Source organism: Hyperoodon ampullatus (genome assembly GCF_949752795.1).
Source record: "Hyperoodon ampullatus genome assembly, chromosome: 3".
NCBI lineage: Eukaryota > Metazoa > Chordata > Mammalia > Artiodactyla > Ziphiidae > Hyperoodon > Hyperoodon ampullatus.
The window spans coordinates 99,515,285-99,534,774 of NC_136916.1; the positions used below are offsets into that span (position 1 = coordinate 99,515,285).

Genomic DNA, 19,490 nt, shown 5'->3' on the forward strand with positions numbered 1-19,490 from the left:
GCCATGGCCGCTGAGCCTGCGCATCCAGAGCCTGTGCTCCGCAACGGGAGAGGCCACAACAGTGAGAGGCCCGCGAACTGCAAAAAAAAGAATTCTATAAACTTGTATATGTATAGATATATGTATGTATATATGACTATAGGCAAAAATGTGCAGTTCATCTACAAATATATTTGGATACTTATGTACAAATTAGTGAATTCTTTGAAAAAGGTAACAATATAATTTATATACTTAAAGTTTATAATCAGACATATAAATATCTATATATTCATGAATACACCTAAGTTCTGGAAGTAGGTTGGAAGATATGTGTGTGTGTCTGAAATTAGTGAATTTACATTGCCCAAACTAAAAATGATCATAAATAGAGTGAGTTTCTATTTATCAAAAAAGAGAAGGAGGAAAAAAAAAGCCATGTTCTTTCAGGTAAGATATCACTCTTTTTTACAGTATATACTTTATATGAACATATTTAACTATTAAACTTTGTCCAAAACTGGGAGAAGTGAGGATTAAATAATGTGCCACCGACTTACTCAGAAGAAGTACAAATGCTATTAACCAAAACATGTATTCATTTGTCCTAATATTTCTCTGAAAATACAATACTGAGAGGTTACTTTCAGATGTTTGTGATTTGACAGGGTGCCAAATGTCACAGAAGCCTTCTTCTATCTTTAAAAAGTGACTTTAAGGCAGAGAATACATCACTTTAGTTACAGGTCCGTGAAGTAGGTCGTAGTACTGCACGGTGATGACATCACAGCCTTGAGATCCTGACTGTATGGACAGTAGATGCTCAAATATTTGCAGCATCTCTGGGCTCTGAAGGTCAGTCTGGTGCTGTCCATATAAGGGCCTCCACTTGGACCACAATAAACCCATTATAAAAATCCCGAGTCTCAAAGACTCTTGCTGTACTGAATATATCTAAAGACTGTACAGACACTGGCTTACTTGTGAGAGAAAAGTTTGCACATTTCTGTTTGAACCTGGACCAGCCTGGACCAGTTCTAGCTCAGTCCCAGCCCCTGGGCCCTAGATCTAATCTCTCCTCTGCACTTAGACCTTTACCTGGAGGATCAAGCCTGGTTTGATAACAGAGTTCAAGTGAGGTAATGCTTGGAAAAGTGAAAAATAACTTACAATATGTGAGAATACCAGTGGTAGTAACACTGGACTTGGAGTTACCCGGACTCTGGTTTATCCTTGATTACATGTAGCTGTGGAATCTTAGGCAACGATTTAACCCCTTGGCCTCCGTTTCTTCACTGCTAAATGTCGGGGCTGTTTTTCGGAGGAGGTAGGGAGGTGGAATAGGAAGAAAAAGATGGACTAGGACCCTCTTGGCTGTTGCACTTGCCCTATATTTCTGATAGGGAAGAAGGCCACATCCCAGTGGTATTGGACTCATCGTAGCACATCATCACTGTTTGTATCGTTTCTTTATTCCAAGCCAAGCAGTTGATGTCTAAAATATAGACAGATTTTTGGCTAAATGGGGTTAAGACAATATGCCAATGAAAGGAAGTGGTGTCCTTTTGCCTGGGCAGTTTTTATGGCCAAGAATTGTATGGATTGGGAATTTCTGCTTAGAATCATCTGAGGATCCTCTCATCATGTGCCCATATCTTTCCTTGATTCACTGGCTACATAGCTACAGAAATGGATTTTGTCTACACCTGGATACCCATGGTATCCCAGGATTAACTTCCTTGCAACTAGACTCCCTCAGTATTGCTCTTCTAGGTAGGTGTAGATTGGGGCTGCTTCCCCTGGCAGTGCCCTGTTCTGAGCATAGTGTGCTCAGCTATGGAAAGCATCTGTGACCTCCTCCTCCAGAGCATGGGTGTAAATCCAGCTGGAGATGCTCTCAAAATACCTCAGAGTCTTGAAACAGGTGGAGGACACAGAGATTAGATTCAGGCCTTTAGACAACCACCACCAGGGGTCGTGGGCTAAAGGGATATTCTCTGTGCCCTCCAACAGTGCTTCTCAAACTTGAGTGTCATCAGAATCACCTGGAGTGCTTAGTAACCCTCAGATTGTCTGGCCCCATCCCTGGAGGTTCGGATACGGTGGGTCTGGGGTGGGTCCAAGAATTTGCATTTCTTGCCATTTCTTTGCCACTGCTAATGGTGCTGGTCCGCATTTGGAGAGCCAGTGTTCTACAGCTTCTTTCTTCCTGTTTAACCCTCACCATCAGAAGATAAGGTGGGGCTACCTTGTGTTGGCCAGTACCTGTGACGGAGAGCACCACGGCTTTCCCACAGTGAATAAGGCCCTGGCCAGATGGTAGTTTCTCACCGTGACCACTAACCCCATTTGTGGCAGTAGAATAGAATTTTAACTATTCACTTGTTCTTGAGATTGCATATTATCTCAAATTAGAAGGTCATCTAGTTCGGTGGCTTCCAAAAGCCGGTTTAAGAACCAGTGCTAGGCTGATTGTGTAACCAAACCCAAGGAACTTGTTAAAAATACAAATTCTTTGTCCCTGCCCCAGGATATTTTGATTTAGTAAGTCTGGGATAAGGCCTGGGGACCTGTGTTTTTAACAATCTCCCCTGATAATTTAGTCCACTTCAAAGGTATCTATCTACAGGCCTTGAGTATTTCTTTCCATGGTCACACACAGTGCGTTCAGTAACACGCAGCTATTTTGAGTATCTTTGCCCCAAACTTAGACTGTGCCTTTAGTCAGGGAATTAGCAACCTTTTAAAAGAAGCATGCCCAGTAGTTCTTTATTTAGTTTTTCCCCATCAGAGGTGGCAATGCTGGTGGAATGGCCTTGGGTCAGCCCTTTAAAAAGACTCTAATGGGCACTGAGTTCTTCAAAGAAGTGCCATTCCTGGCATGTTTGGAAGTGACTACCTGCACTCGGGCAGTCCACCCAGCCCCTTTGGGACCATGAAGAGTGCAGTCGCCCCAGTTTGGGATTACCAAAGAGAGGGGAGGGCCCTTGAATAAACTCATTGATAAGTTTAGCCCTTTACTCATGCAGCAGACCATCACTGGGTGTCTACTCTGGCTCAGACATGAAGGTGTGCTCTCAGGATAAAAAGATAAGACACAGTTCCTGCCCACACCATGGATCCCACACTTCTGAGTCCTAACTTCAGAATCTTAGATACATGCCATTATCTCCTTTTCCTCCTCTGACACGTGCATCTGTGCCCGTATACACACCATTTTCGGCACAGAAACTCATTTGGCTCAGATGCCAAGGATTGCCAACGCAGCCCTAAAACACGGAAACAATGTCCACTTTAAGGATTACTTTAGTATCATCTGCACAGTTTTGTTTTAGGTTGCAGATCACACAGTTGCCTTTTAAATTTTTTCTTTTAAAAGAAAAATTGCTGTTGTTAGTGCTCTGTGCTAGAGTTGGTTCACAATCCATTGGAAGAAAAAACAAATTTATTGTGTGTTTGGAGAAGAAAATTCCTATCTTTATAGAGGTATAAACACTAATATTAATTTAAAAATCTAATGTCTAGTATCCGGTTATTATAAAAATAGGTGCATTTTTCTTTACAATTATTTGCCACACTGGATCCAAATTCAAATATTTTACAATGTTTATATACATTTATATAAAATGGACCGCTTTATATTAAAATGCATGCAATGCTCCTGTCTTCTCCAGTTTAAGTCAGTCATCAAAGGATGCTCAATCCAGCTATATTTTTTTTTCTTGAGCTAAATATAGTGAATCATATAGTTTGAAGGTGTTACCAGCCCTCTCTGCTTTTAAGCAAGAGAAAAGGTACCGTGGAAACACTGCCTCTCATTTTTAAGGTCATTGATTGGGTTAAAAAGGCAAATGCCTTTTTTTGTTGAACTTCCTTCAATTAAGCCATTAACCTTTTAAAATAAGTATATTCAAGAAATCTATCAAAAAAAGCTAAATGAGATTTTTAACAAAATCCTGACAATTTCAGCTTAAACATATACACAGAAACCATATGTGCTTAGGAAGAAATATATACACACAGGCATTGTTTACAGTGTGTGTTTTTATATTTGGAAGACATTGAAGGAAGAGCCATTCCATACATACATTATCTGAAATGTACATCCAGATAGCCCACATAGATTTTTCCATCCAGAGACAAAGATATCTTTATCCGTGGTAGGTCGACAGACAGACTGACTTCAAACTTGCACTTGCAGTGTGGTTTTTTTTCCCTCATCTCCGGGTACTGCTTTTCAAAATCGCCTCAGGCTATAGAACAGCACCTCAGATCCCCAAGGCCCACTGCCTGGCTCCTAATAGCCACTCTCCATCTGTGTCACATGAACAGCTGATGAGATCGCTTCAGTGTCTGTATTTTGGAGAGCATATCCACCCAGGTTAAAATGCTAGGGTTGCCAAGAAGCAGTCAGAAGCCATTAGTGTGGGTGAGAATTTGCCTTGCAGCAGTTCCTTGGCATGGTGGAAAGTGTGTATGCATGTCCCTGCTTGAGCTTGTGTGTGTGTGTATGTGTGTGTGTGTGTGTCCTTGTGCAAGTGACCCCCTCGTGTACATGGTTGTGTAGGGAGGGTAGACAGATGAAGACTCGACTCCATCTAACCAGTACTCAAAAGTCAAGTGCCTTTGTTTCCCTGTACTCTGATTAGTTCTTTGACTACTTGGGGTCCTTTCGACTCACTTTTTCTTTCTTTTTTTTTTTTTTTTTAATCATAACAGGCGGCAAAGAAAAAGAGAACAGCAACTTCGGGGTCATGCTCTAGTGTTTGGGCAGATGGAAGGGAGCTGCTTTGCCTTGGGGCAGGGTGGTTGTAATGAAGTGGCCTGTCAGTCTGTAAATAGTGAGGGTCATCTCTTCCATGTGATGGAGGGTATCGCATTGCAGTGAAAATGGAAATGTCAATAAAATTAATCTGCCAGCTCTTTGCTGTGGCTTTTCTGCTTCTCTGGCCAAAGAAGGTTGAGGATTTTTGTGGTGCGAAAGGAAAAGAACAGGTATAGAGAAGCCCACCAAGCAGACGGGACAGGTTAGGAGGCGAGGGGCCTGTGGCAGGATATCCCATGTGGCCCAGTCCAGGAGGAGGGAGCTGGTCTGGGAATGAGCTGGTGAATCTATAGCATTTCCCTGGGAAGCTGCGGAGCGTCTAGCTCTGGCTACATTGAGCACAGAGTTTATTGTTTTAGGCTTTCTTGGACAAGGTTTTTACTTAGCATGGGATTTATGGCATTTACTGCTAATGAATGTCTATTCTTAAATTACAAAAACCCCCATCTCAGCGCAATTCCCAGATGTCCTTCCAGGACCCTGGCTTCTTAAACACCAGCAGGGAGCATAAACTCTCCACTTCTCTGTTTTCCTCTTTCGTGTGGCTCCAGGCTAATGATGTGCAAGGCAAACACAGCCATCTATAAAGCCCCAGTGCTGTCCCCGTATTCTTCATTTATTTTGCATTTGATTATGCCACAAGTCGGATCTTGTTTCTTTCCTTTTTTTAAAGTTATTAGTTCAAATATTAATGTAGGGATATGGCATATATTGCTACTCTTGATTGATGCCTTCCCAAAAACAGGAAGACGTGCTCGTATGAATTTTAAGAAAGTAGGGGTCCTGCAATGCCTTGCCAGAAGAGTTTTTCAGATACATAATTTAGATGCCCTCCAGGCAGGCTTTCAAGGCATTTTTGCCGGAGGGGAAGAAAAAATAACTATGACTGTTAAAAGTAAATGATTTTTGCTAATGCACAATTAATGCCAGAGAAAAAGCACAGAAGAGAAAGATGTTGATAGAAACTTCTAATTAAGTGAGCACCCTACCTTGATGTGCATCTTTTTTTTTTTTTTTTTTTTTTTAATGATAATGATCAGTGGTGCAGAGAGCTAAAAGTTTTCATGTCACGCGGATGCTGAGTCCAGGGTCATCTGAGGAGTGTGTGAATGTGCGTGCTTAGGAGGTGACAGTTCTAGGAGGGGCTGAGCAGGCAGTGTGTTATGTGCAATGAACAGTGACACAGTTACTGTCACCTATGCAGGCAGCCTAGAATATATAGACTACAGAACATTTAACTTGATTACCCTACAGTATGTGTTCACTCTGGGCATGGGGATGCATTCTCACTGAATGGGTTTTCTGATGGCGGTTTTCCCACACTGGATTCCATAATTGACAAAGAGCTACTGCACTGTGTCAAGAGCACAATTAGAATTGAATTAATGATATGGGCGAGTGTGAGACACACAAAATTAACATTTGAAGAGGTCTGGTTTAATTTTGTCTTTTACATATTTGTGTCTCCAATTATACTTTAATGAAAGAGAATATACCCGCTTAATGGATTTCTTTCAACAAGCTTAGCTGAGCTTGTCATTAGCTGCTCGTTGTTGTTGGCACCCTTTCTGTGTTTTCTCTAATGTATTTTCATTTCTTTCTACTAGGGGATGGTTTAGACAACAGTGTAGCTTCACCTGGCACAGGTGACGATGACGATCCAGACAAGGACAAAAAACGCCAGAAGAAAAGAGGCATTTTCCCCAAAGTAGCAACAAATATCATGAGAGCATGGCTCTTCCAGCATCTCACAGTAAGTCAAGATGAAAGAGAAAAATAAGTTTTGTTGTTTTGCTTTCTCCTAGCAAGTTAGATGGGCTCATACAGGTTTTTTTGAAAATAGTGCCTATTTTCCCTTTCTCAAAATCTGATGGTTAACAGAGCAGTTAAGGTTTTACCAACTCTCACCACCCAAAGAGTACCCTGTAGAAAGGAGGAGTTTTTGTTTCCATAGGTCAGGAATGGACCTTATTAAAAATGGTCTAGGGCCCTAAACAGTATATATAAGCAAATGTGTTATTTATGCTAAAAGGGATGAGAGCAACTTCAGATAATGCAACTGCAACCAAGGGAAACAGCTGTAAGAAGCTCACGAGTCCATAAACGTTGCCGATTACACTCGTAACGAAAGCCATCTCCTCCAGCAGGCAAAAAAAAAGCACTTTGCCACATGCATGTCCAAGCTCATGGTACCAGGGGCAACTCTAATTGCTGAAGCAGCTTGCAAACATGTCACATGTTTATATGACAAACGCAGAAGGGTTATAGGTGCTATAACGCCTTTGTTTCTAAGGTAGAGATTAAAGATTCATTTTTAGCGGTTCAAGTCCATTATCTTATAGGCCCATCCTGTTCACTTGTGGGAAAAGATCAACTATGTGCAACATTTTTAAAGTAACAGTTTATCTTCCTGTTTGCAGTCGGTTTTATGCATCATTTTATATATACCATTGACTCTGAGACCCTCATGACAAAAACATTACAACATATTTTTATAGAGGAACTAGGCACTCATATTTTACTGTTCATTTGGAAATTCTGGGAAAATGGTGAAGATGTCAGAGGCTGTTTCTTGCTATGAGATTGTTTTCAGGCCATTCTATTTAGGCTAATGCTTAAAAATAGAGTAGCACATTGAAAGCTGAAGGTCTTTGATTATCCAGCTTGTGGGTTGCCATGCTGAATGACATTAGTTACAGTGTCATGGGTCCAGCACAAGGTTCCACTTTTATTTATGGTGGTAGCAGCTGATCTGCTCTTGTAGCAGAGCTACAAAGGGCAAGGGGTGGGCCAGGAGCAGCGGTGGGGAGGTGGGGAGGGCAACGCGATAGATTCACGTTCCTAAATCGGCCATTTTGATGTAAGGACATTAGTAGCAAACTAAGGTGTATCGATCTGGCCGGTGGTGTCGGGATTAGCTGGGAGAACCAACGAGGCTGCCTTGGCAGTGGTTATTCTTGCCTTGCAGCTATGGCCATTTCAAAGGTCAGGGCCCTGCACTGACTGGGCTCAGAGGAATTAGACAGAACATGCAGTCTCTGGGCTGATTACTTAACCAAAGACAAAATAATGAGTCCTAAGCAAATACTGACTAATTGAAAGGGCTGTAAATCCATTACATATTGGTCAGGGATAATCAGGAGTATTTAATCACTTTTATCTATTCAGGAGCACTGAAGCTGCAACAGCAAAGCCCTGAACCTTGCCATGTGGTTATTATTCTCATCATTATCAAAATTACTTCACAGCTGTTCTTTGCTACATCACCTCAGCTGGAGATTTACTAACCTGTAAAATGTTTTTAATTTGGAAGTCGAATGAGTGTGAGGGGAGGGGTTTCTCATTTTTAACTGAAGGTTTGTTTGGTTAGAGTAGCAAGTAAGAAAGGCAGGGTAGGAGCGAGTGGATGGCAGGCATGCCGCCTTCTCCCACCAGCAGCTCACCTGTCTGGCTTCCTCCCTCTGTCTTCCTTCATGCTCGGCCTTCCTTGGTTGAAAATCAAGACTTCAACGATTGCTTTCCAAGCCAACATCCCCATGTATTTTCACAGAACAGCAGGATCTTAGGGAATTTGCCTGCTTTGTTGACAAACCAGGAGACTCAGACCCAGAAAAGGAAGTGATTGGCCCAAGGTCCAGCTGCAACCAGGACCCAAGCCTTTCTTGTCCCCAGCTCTGTGCTCCTTCTACCACATTATGATGACTTTGCGAAAATCACGATCACCTTTAACAGTTGCCTATCAGTCTCACAGCCTCTGCCATCAAAATGCTCAGTGTCAAAGGGTGGAAATATGGAGAAGCAAAGTGCTGTTTGCTTTACTTGTTTTTAAAATTTTCCTGCTCCCCCAACCTTTCTGAATAGAGAAGACTTACTTTGCACCTCTCTCTTGAGGCCAACTCTCTCCTTCACCGCTCAGGTCTGTGCCTTGAATCTCCCACGGAGTGTCCAGAGCCCTGCTGGACCTCCTGCCTTGCCCTGTTTGTGTCTTATCTCCCACCTCCCTGCCCTGGATTCAACCCACTGTGCGCCGTGGCCACGGGCGAGGAATTGCGTGTGCCCGGTGATTCCTGGGTGCTCCCTGTGGCTGTAGTATACACTAGGTACTGTGTACTATGTACTTTCTCCCCACCCCGAGCTTGCTTTCATCTAGATAAACGTGCATGAGGCTTTGTGCAGAATTCTCTGTCCAACTGAAAATTTTAATTAATGCCTGTCCTTGGAGTGGGGAGAGAAAACTCAAATAGCCTGAGCTGGGGAGTCGGGAAACCAGCATTTCGAGTTCACTTTTCCTGTGTCCCGCCCGAACCTCAGTTAAGTCAAGTTCTCTGGACCTTCCATTCCCCCATTTTTCAAACAGATCTGCATGTTGCAGTCTCCTTTCCCGCACTCATGTGTGTTGGTTACACTCAGAGAACAGTCAGAGCACCCCTGTGCCCCAAACTCCTGGTCATCCTCTCCTCTCAGTACCCCCCCCTTCCTTTTTATTTTCCATTAAGTGCTTTCTTTTTCTCCTCCCCATGACCTTCTTTCACATCATGCCCCTTTCATTACTTTCTCCACTGGCTTTGTCTCTCAGTCCGTCTCTCTGCTCCCCTCCCCAGCCTTTTCTGCACCTCCCTTGTATGTAAGGAAATTCTCCTGGGCTTTTTCTTTGAAAACGTCTTCCCTCTTCATCCCCACGTCACCCCAACTGCAGAGAAGAGGTTCAGTAACTTTGATGAAGATGGTTCTGTAAAACTTTTACTTCCCAATCTTTAATGAGCTGAAAGATTTACTCGGCTATAATTCTGAGCGCAGAAACCAAGAATAGAGACCCCTAACTAATGACATGTTAATTTAGACCCCTTTTCTTACATGCACTAACAGGCGTGAGGAAGTCCTTGGAAATAGAGATGCCCCACTATATTTTTCTGTCATTTAATTAATTTCAACTTTCAAAGTGAAATGTTGGCTCTAGCTCACTGAAAATAGATGTAGCCTAAATTATTATTTCATGTAAATTTCTTTACAAGTGCATGATTCAATGTGCATTCCTTCATTATTAGTCTCTTTAACATTATTTCAAACTGGTTTGTTCCCTTTTGTGCGGTATGACCTGTTCTTGTATTACAATAATCCCTGATGTACCCTTTTTTCTTTCTTTTTTTAAAAAGAGGCTAATTGAATTATCTCATTATTTTAATTTGTTAAGCAAATGTATTTTGCATCTCAGGATGTGTTCTTAAAGAAGGGGGCTGCTGAGGATTTGCCCCCTGAATGGGCCATTGGCCCATTTTGACATTCATGCATTCATTAACTAGCAGAACATAAAAGAACTCTGGTTGTATTTTTTTTTTTCCAAACACCCAACCAGCATGGAGCAACTTTTCCCAATAAGCCACAGGGGTCTCTCTACATATGTTCTCAACTGCAAGCTATTGTCACCTATTCTGAATACCTCAAAAGGCCCAGGGAGAAAAGAACCCCACCTCAACAAAGGCCAACTGTAGCAATTGTTAAGTCTTAGTCTCAATATGACAAAAATCATTAACCTTCAGTTTTCTTGGAAGAACAAGTTCCACTACAACTGTAACAGTTAAAACAATCTCTCAAATTCCTGTGCACCACCAGCTTTAGGGGAAAAGGTAATAAACTCACAGCTAATCGATAATATTGAGGAAAATATTTAAACTAAATCCAAAGTTGGCCTCAAAAAACCAAACTCTTTGATGAGCTGAGGAATTTCCATAGTCTGAGTTAAGCACTTTGAACTTGCTTAGTCTGAAGCTAAATAATTAGTTTGTAGTTTCTAACTACCAATTTCAAAAATGTCCTTTAAACATCACAATAATTTTAAGGAAATGAATTCATATAAATATTTAAAGGCTCACGATAATTTTAAGGAAATAAATCCATGCAAATAGTTTTTAGAAATTCAACTAGCAGACGCATCGTGTGTTACTGTTACCCCCCTCTTCTACTGGTGGACGGCTCTGCCTGGCTTCTCAGACTAAGAAATCTAGTGAAGATCGAAGAAAGAATCTGTTGGAATGTATGTGCTTTTGCTGGAAAGTACCCAATGGCAAAAAAACGTAGGGAAATCCTAGGGAAGTATATTCTTTTCCCTAACACATGGAGATTATGATATCATAAAAGTAAGCCTGCCATTACAACTGTTTTTATTTAACTTCAAAGATAGTTAAAGAAAGAAACAGCAAGAAATAATACCCGGGCTGACGGTTTATTCTTAACCATGAAAAACTCCTCCACGCCAAGAAGCCCTTAGTGTGCTCAATTAGGCTCTCAGGCACCTTCTTTTCTCAGGCACTTCTCTTGCCACCTTCAAGAGCTCCCCTAGTTGTGTTGCAAAGAATATATTTGATCATGGGATGAAAACAGGAAGTGCTCACACACAAAGACACACTTGCTCGTACCCGTTTCTGACTAAAGATTTTCTTATTTGAAAACATAGGGATAAAGCTCACCCTTGGTGGATGTGGGACTTCTTTCAAAGCTATGTGTACAGAATCAGAAGCAAATTTATTTTAAAGTGATATAATATCATGCAGCCTGCTGGATGCAGGTTCTAAAAACTCTGCCCTTTGTTCATGGCAAAATGCTTCACCCGTCTCCATATCTCTAAAGGGAGTGGAATGAAGCGTGCCTCTCAGGTGTGTTCACCAGTTTCACTCCTTGCCTATTAGAGTTTGTTCGTGGGATTTTGTAAAGGTCTCTTCAGAGTAATGAAAATGTGTTTTAAAGTATATTGTCCTACAGAGACAATACACCCAGAGTAAATACAGCTCCATGTTACGTAGAGAAACTTGTTTCTTCTCCAGTGAATTCAAGACCATATGACAGTCAACCTAGTCATCTCAAACTTTTTATTGTATTGTATATGTGTATACACACACACACAGAAGAGAGAATGAGAGAGAGAAAGAGAGAGAGAGAGAGGGGTGAGACTAGACCATTTTGCCTTTTAACTGGTTCTCTTCGTCTTGTACAGATCCAGACAGTTTCTTTTCTCAATGAGGCAACACAGTGTCAAGGTTAAGAGCACGGGGCCTGGAGTCTGCAACACAGTAGCTTTTTTTTTTTTTTTTTGCGGTATGCGGGCCTCTCACTGCTGCGGCCCCTCCCGTTGCGGAGCACAGGCTCTGGACGCGCAGGCACAGCGGCCATGGCTCACGGGCCCAGCCGCTCCACGGCATGTGGGATCCTCCCGGACCGGGGCACGAACCCGTGTCCCCTGCATCGGCAGGCAGACTCCCAACCACTGTGCCACCAGGGAAGCCCCCCAGTAGCTTTTTGATCTTGAGCATTGAGGTCTCTTGACCTCAATATTCCATATCTGTAGAATGGGGATAATTTTAGAACCAACGTTGCAGGCATTAAATGAGACAATGTAAAGCATTCAGCTCCATGCCTGGCTCTTCTAATAAGTACATACTATAAAGTAACTATAATTTTGTCTTGTAATCTAGTTGAATAGCTATCAGGAGACTTTGACCAGTTGAACTGGGCAACCAAAATTACCACATACTTTCCTGGGACTGTGTGAGATGGAGAGACTAGCTTTGCCAGACACGTCCCAAAGGCCCCTCGGCAGGAGAGAATATAGTCTAACCTCCACCTTCCAGAGCCATGTAAACATTGGATGGCTGCCCAGTGGTGTTAGGTGATCGCATCAGAGAGTCCTGGTGCCCATGGAAAGCCAGAGCATCCTGGTGAGCCTTCTGGGATGGGGGTGGGAGGTAGAAAAGAAACTGGCAGTGAAATGGTTAAGAATGCCTCAGCTGGGGCCTCCTTTTGGTAGAGAAACTCCCCTTCCCCATAAGGATTCCAGTACGTGAATAGCATTTATAGTCTCCCGCTTCCTCAGAGTACCAGAGTCTGGGCTCTCTGAGAGACAGCACAGTGTGGGGTTTTTTTTTTTTTTTTTTTTTGCAGTACATGGGCCTCTCACTGCTGCGGCCTCTCCCGTTGCGGAGCACAGGCTCCGGACGCGCAGGCTCAGCGGCCATGGCTCACGGGCCCAGCCGCTCCGCGGCATGTGGGATCTTCCTGGACCAGGGCACGAACCCGTGTCTCCTGCATCGGCAGGCGGACTCTCAACCACTGCGCCACCAGGGAAGCCCACAGTGTGGGTTTTTAAAAAGGGTCACTGGATGTGAAATTAGGCTTGGGTTTTAGCTCTGTGGTCGTGGGTGAGCTCTTCAACCTCTGAACCTATTTCCAGACCTACAAGATGAAAAGAGTAAATATGTGCTCTACTTAGCTGGTTGGGTTGCTGCAAGGCCCAGATGATGTAGTCAGTTTGTAAACTTTAATGTGCTGCATGAAGTCGAGTACTTTGGTTTTTGGTTGTGTGCTTGGGACTCCAGCAGCTTGAGGCCTCTGGTACCTCATGAACTCACCATGAGTGAGAGACGCAGTACAGCCTTCCTCGTTCTCCTCTACCCCAGTTTCTCCACTTGTCCATTTCCACAAGGGTATCCATGGAGACACTGTGATAATTTCCATCATTAGATGTCTTTTTAAGGGCCTCGAATGGTAAATTGAATCAGTATTTCAAGGACATTAGTTATTTCTACTTGGAAATCAGTGCCCTCATGATTCTGAGATCTGTCTACTTTAATACTACTTGCTATGGGCCAAATTAATCCCAAATATAAAATGTTGGCCTTACTTACACAGTGAAAGATGGCCTTTCTCATATTCAGGGATACAGATGTGCACGGAATACAAGTGGGGCTCATGAGCTGAGACATGCTTGTGTGGAAATGCCTGTGCAGAACACACAGCTGAAAAACACCAGCAGAAAGAGCCTCCCGCAAACATGTAGCAAAGTGAGGCCGCCCATAGCCTTAGCCTTCGCATTGTTTTCCTGCTTGCCAGGAGAAAACATCTGTGAATTATTTGAATGGAACCTTATACTAGAGATCGGCTGAATTGGTGTCATCTCTGTTTAATTTTAGGAAATGATGTCACAATGCATTATATAACAATGCTGGGTGATTTATTTTCCCGTGGACATGCTGTCCTAAGCATTCCTCTTCTCTTGCAATGTTTCCAATTAACTGTAAGCTTGAGTGTTCTTCCTATTTCATAATGATTTTGAGGGGTGGGGGCTGGAGATTGGGGTGGGAAGAGTGGTAATTTCAGAGGTTGCCGAGGTTCAGAGCTAATGGCACATCCGTCATGTTCTTATTGGGACAGGAGGGTACTGGACGTCGGGGCTGTGATCATCACTGGCAACCTACAACAGTGTTGGCTTTCAAGAATGTCTAAAAAAGAAAGCCTGAACGATCTGATCCTAGCTGTCCAACGAGCCACTAGATAATTTTCATAGCGACCTGCATACTGTAGCTTCTGCCTTTATCAAAGTTTCCATGCACTCCCTTCTTCAGTAAAGAATAGAGGACAGAAGTCAATTCTGTGTGCCATCTGTCGTCGTTTTTACAATTTCTCAAATTAAAGAGACAGGCCAAAAATTTAATGTTATGTTGAATCCCAGAAACTCCTCTAGAAGAAACGAAATTGCAACTAAATGTACTTTGTCTCTCTTGAGGGGAAAAAAAAATGCATGCTGCTGTGTCATAACCTTTTACTCGCAGTCCCAATTTGGTATTTAGAATTGGATTATGAGGGGTTCTGCATGTGAAAGCCTGCTGTGTTTGGGACTCAGCAGCCTTTGTCCACATTCTGAATGACTTTGAGGTAAAGTCCCCAGTACAGTGACAGCAGCAGTGGCCTTTTGTGGAGGTGATGAGATGTATGGTCTCCTCAATGCAAACACATCTGGTCAGGACATTTCAAAAAGTATATCAGACAATCCCACTGATCTCATCTGAGATAGACTTAGAAAATTAAGTCCCAGATTATGAGCTACGAGCTGACGGACACATTTTAAAAGGTAAGTAACTGAGGGAGAAGATTGAAGAATGAAATGCTTATTAAATTACCATCAAAAAGAAACTAAAGTAATTATTAGCTCAAAGTTTAGCACCCAATTTCATAAAATATCACTCTAATTGTTTAAAAATACGTTAAGGAATTCAAGGAGATGGAGAATTGAGGACCCTTGAATAAAAGAAAATAGAAGGCGTGTGCATATCTGAATATTCAGCTATTTAAAAACTCCAAGAATAGAGTGACATTAAATGCTGTTTAGTGAAACCCGTGAATATTCATTCAGATCATAGAGAAAATTTCCATTTCTTCATTCCACATGACTACAGTTTGCAAGTGTATTCTGTGGCGAGGTGGAGTTGTGGGGAATTAAAGTCCAGTTCGTCTAGGTTATGAGAACACTCGCTGTCCCTCAGCTTTGCTGCAGGATAGGGTCGTAAAGTGACCCTGAACATTCAGGATTCATTTTGATTTTAGACACTGTTACTGCACAGATTTCAGAGGACTCCTGGAAATGCCCTGTCTTCTCTGTGCTGTAGTCTGCTTTTGCAATTTGAAACAGATTATGATGTGCAAAGATGATATCCAGCCCCACTGCTCCCATTAAGAAATAGTGACTTGGGTAGGAAGCCTTAGGTTGGGTGAATGGAATTGGCCACGTTACAGTGACGTGCTCCACTTTCTCAGTTGATTGGCAGCAGTTGTTTACAGTATGCAGAGTAATCACTGGCACCCTTTAAAGGTGTATTATCCTCTTAACACATAATAGTAATGCCATTTTCATGCTTTTACATTTGCTATTCATATTTTGAACTGCCAAGTCCCAAATCTGCCAGAACTGATTTAAGTTGTTTTTATCTAACAGTGGATAAGTTGTCAAATCACAATATAATGGCAGATAATTTTTCTTAAACTATACTTTTACTTCTTGGTTATAATAGATAATATGAATATTTGTTAACTCTGACTTGATTGTCCACAGAAAGAAAAATTACAACTCAAGAGACTATTATTGCAGAACTCTGTGATGACAAAAAGTGAAGAGAATATTATGTAGTTATTCTGAGCATTAGAGGAAATTAACATGAGCCACTAATCAGCCCTCTTCCAACCACCCTGACCCTCAATTTACTGATACTCGATTTGCCTCACATAGCCAGATAATGGAGATCTACCCTTGTTAATCCCAGCACCAAATCTTGTTGCTGCTCTTAATTTTAGTACTTCAGTTATCTGATTATAACTATCTAGACATATTTACTTCTTGCATCATTCCCCTACACTCACAAGTATTCCAGAATTAATTTTGACTTGGAAACATCTGGTGATTCCATTACTAATAGTTTAGAAAAGGGTAATCCCGTAACTCTGGTCATCCTACAATTGTAAAATGGCTTACTTCTTGCCCTGGGACACCTGGTGTGACCCTGTCATAAGCCAACAATAAACAACCCAAGTGTACTGGGGGTGGTGCTACACTAGTGTTTCAAAAAGAAAAAGGCTTTTATCAAATAGAATATGTGAATGCTGGATTATTCCCTGTAAATTCGGTGACATGTGAAAAGCTACGGTTTCCATTTCAGTGTTTCAAGATACCTGCAGGCAGCTCGTGAGTTGTTACACTTGTTTTAAACCCTGCCTCTCAGTGAATTAAAAAAAAAAAAAAGTGGTAAGAAAAGAATGCATGGGCCATATGAAATCATTATTAGTCAGTTATAAGCTCAGTTTAGTTTTTGCGTTAGTTTCTAGGAAACCATAAATTTAGACCCATGTGGCAAAATCCCACCGATTACTTGATGGCACTTTGATGAAGACCCCTCGTATCGCTTAATCCTGATGCTTTTATGTTTGCTGGTGAACCACTTAAGTGATAATCAAATATGACCGTGTGGAAAGGCATCAGTTTTTAATATGACCTTTGTTACCAGCCTGGGAATCCTTTCAAAACAGTTTGGACTTTTTTTTTTTTTTTCCCAGAGCAAGTTTAAAGCAAAGTGTGATTTAGTTCTCTTTGGTTCGTACATGCTTATACTCTCTTATCAGTGTCTATCGCAAATACCCCCCTGCTTATTTGAAATATATATAATCAGTTAAATAGAAAGGGGCTGCTTAAATTCTCCTGAATCTATGGTTCGGCATGATTGGAGCAGACAATGGAAATGTTTGGAATTCATCACCGAATCAGTGCTTTTCTTACCTTTAGATATTGAGGACAATCTGTTAATTCTTTGTGCTCTACAAAAACAAACAAACATTTGAGGGCAGGGAGAAAGAAATTCCTCCTGTTTATAAGACTGTATAAATATACCAGAGGTAGCAGCATTCAGAGCAATTCAGTCAGCCTTTTGCTCTCTGAGTTATCTTGGGCAAGTCAGTTAAGTTTCTGAGTGCTGGTTTTCTCATCTTGTTGTTTTGAGGGTTAGCTGAGATTAGAAATAGCCCTTTGAAAAAAGCAGAAAGCTCTGCAAGTATAAAATGTTCTTCATGAAGGTTTTCGTATAATCCACTGAAATAATTAATTTGCTCTGTCTTAGCTCCATGAAACCTGAACTTGGATATGGGTGAAACACTCTTCAAAGAAAAATATTGTACTCGTTTCTTTAGACCTAAGTCTGTTTTGGAATGAGGATCAAATCCTACCGTTAGCATGATACATACAAGGAAAAGGGAAAAAGATCTTGTGCACCATTCATACTGTGGCACAGTGTTAGTGACATCATGAGTCAAAGTACCTTTTGAAATTGCATAAACTCAAACTTAAGAGAAAGAACAAGGTGATAGCAAACTAACCTCACTATAAGCTTATTCATGCTCATGTTATTATAACTTTGGGACCACCTCCTTGGAGGTCTGGACATCTTTGTTCTTTATTCATAAACTTTTCATCCTGAGAATTAATGGGTTCACCAGCTTGCCACTTTTCATCCTGGTGAGAATGAGCAGTTTTACATCTCTAAAATGGCAATCTCATAGGCCCACTCTAAAGAAGGTGCAATCCTGTGAGAGACACAGAATTATCTCATTGCAGCCAGAGACTAGTGGGAATATTATTTTTTTTTTTGAAGATAGTTTCAATCTGGGTGCTAAAATCAGGCTACATTTGATTCTACATTCAGAGATTTGTGGATGCTACAGCTTTTAAGACAGAATCCTCTGGCTGAAGCATAGAATATGTATGGGAGAATAGGGGGGAAAGTTCGGAAAGGTATACTGAGGCCTTAGGTTTAGACACATAAGCCAGATACCTGGGTAGAAAACTCTGTGGATGTTAGAAATGATGAGACTGCAGTTTCAGAGTGTGGGCTGATCTTTGTAGAAGCAGTGCTTGAAACCATGGCATTGTATAAAGGTAAGGAAGGAAGAGAGCGCAGAGAGAGGGGATTTGAGGATAGAATCTTTTTAAAAACTACATTTAAAGGGAGGAAGAGAGAAGGTAATGAACAGAGATAAAGAAAGCAGATTGGTAGAAGCATAATCAGATCACATGAAGAGAGGAGTTTCAAAGTAGAGGAAGTAGATTCTGTAGAAAGATCAAGGGCAATGATATTAGCTAAAAATAAGCCTTTGGATTTGGCACTCGGGAGTCATGGTCTATCTCTGAATTCCACGGGACCGAGGAGTGAGCAGGCAAAGTTGGAAGGGAACAAAGGAAGAACAGGGGACTGTGCGTAGGGGTGGCAGCATTTATCAGCAGAGGCGGATCAGGTGAATCAGGTGTTGCATCAGCGGTGGGAAAGGATCCTGAGGAGAGAAACTGAGGTGTAGGTGTTGGGAGAGGCAGTGTGTGGGGGGGAGGGGGTGAAGAGAATGACGGTGGATAATCCAAGGTTCAAGAGGAAGCCAATGAAGGTGGGGTCAAAACACAGGTAGAAAGGTGGGTAGGAGGCAGGCACATTTTATAAAGGGTAGGAAGAAAGCTGAGGGACTTGAGAAAAGAGCTTCTCTAACTGGATGAGTAGGAACTGTGGAAAGTGTGATCCAGAGCTCCAGAGCGAATTAGGAAGACACAGCAGGGTGGCCTCGAGCAAATTGGGCCAGGCTGGAATGGACCTGCTCCACCTCATTGCAGCCTTTCCCAGGCAGAGCTCAGGAACCCAGGAACAAGAGGGCAAAAGGAGACAACAGGAAAAATCTAAGCCTGGGATTGACAGCATGAGTGAGAGGGAGGGTTTTACTTAGAGAATTCTTTAAATGGCTGACTAATAAGTCAGAATTCCCACGAGATATTCTTTCCTTGGATTGTGCCTGAAAAAGGATTCTATGGTTCATCTGAATAATGAAACAATTAAGAAACGTCAAGATATTTTTGGAAAAGAAAAATGAGGACGGTCTTGCACTGAGTGTTATTAAAATAGATTATAAAGCTACAAGGTGTGGTGCTGGCTAACACAATAGGCAGAATGATCATTTGAACAAAATAAGAATACACAATTTAATCCAAATATATGGAGATATTTATTAATTTTAAGGGCATCACTTCAAATCAATTGAGAAAAAAAGAGTAATTCAAAAAATGGTTTTTGGTTAGTGGTTTAACTATTTTTGAAAAAAACATCAAAATAAGTTCTGCATTTAAGGGTTCTTTGAAGTAGATTTAACTATTTCTCTTTCCTTTATTTAGTGAAATCCTTTCAGAGCACAAAAGCAAAGAAATTATAAAGAAAAATGGTGACTGATTTAATAAAACAAGAATAAAAATTAATAGCTTTTGAATGTTAAGAAAACATCACAAAATAAAGGCAAACATTAAACTGGCAAAAATATGTACATCATATAACAGGCAAAGGGTTAG

The 19,490-nt window shown here is 41.6% G+C and overlaps 1 protein-coding gene across 1 annotated transcript in view; it reads left to right on the plus strand.

Moving 5' to 3' along the window:
- Positions 1 to 19,490, plus strand: part of MEIS2 (Meis homeobox 2) — a gene marked incomplete at its 3' end in the record, with an annotated part of 201,479 nt that overhangs the window by 54,809 nt on the left and 127,180 nt on the right. The window contains exon 8 of the mRNA XM_079700012.1: positions 6,412 to 6,557. Within this exon, the coding sequence (XP_079556138.1) occupies positions 6,412 to 6,557 (146 nt within the window). The remainder of the gene's footprint in view (positions 1 to 6,411; positions 6,558 to 19,490) is intronic.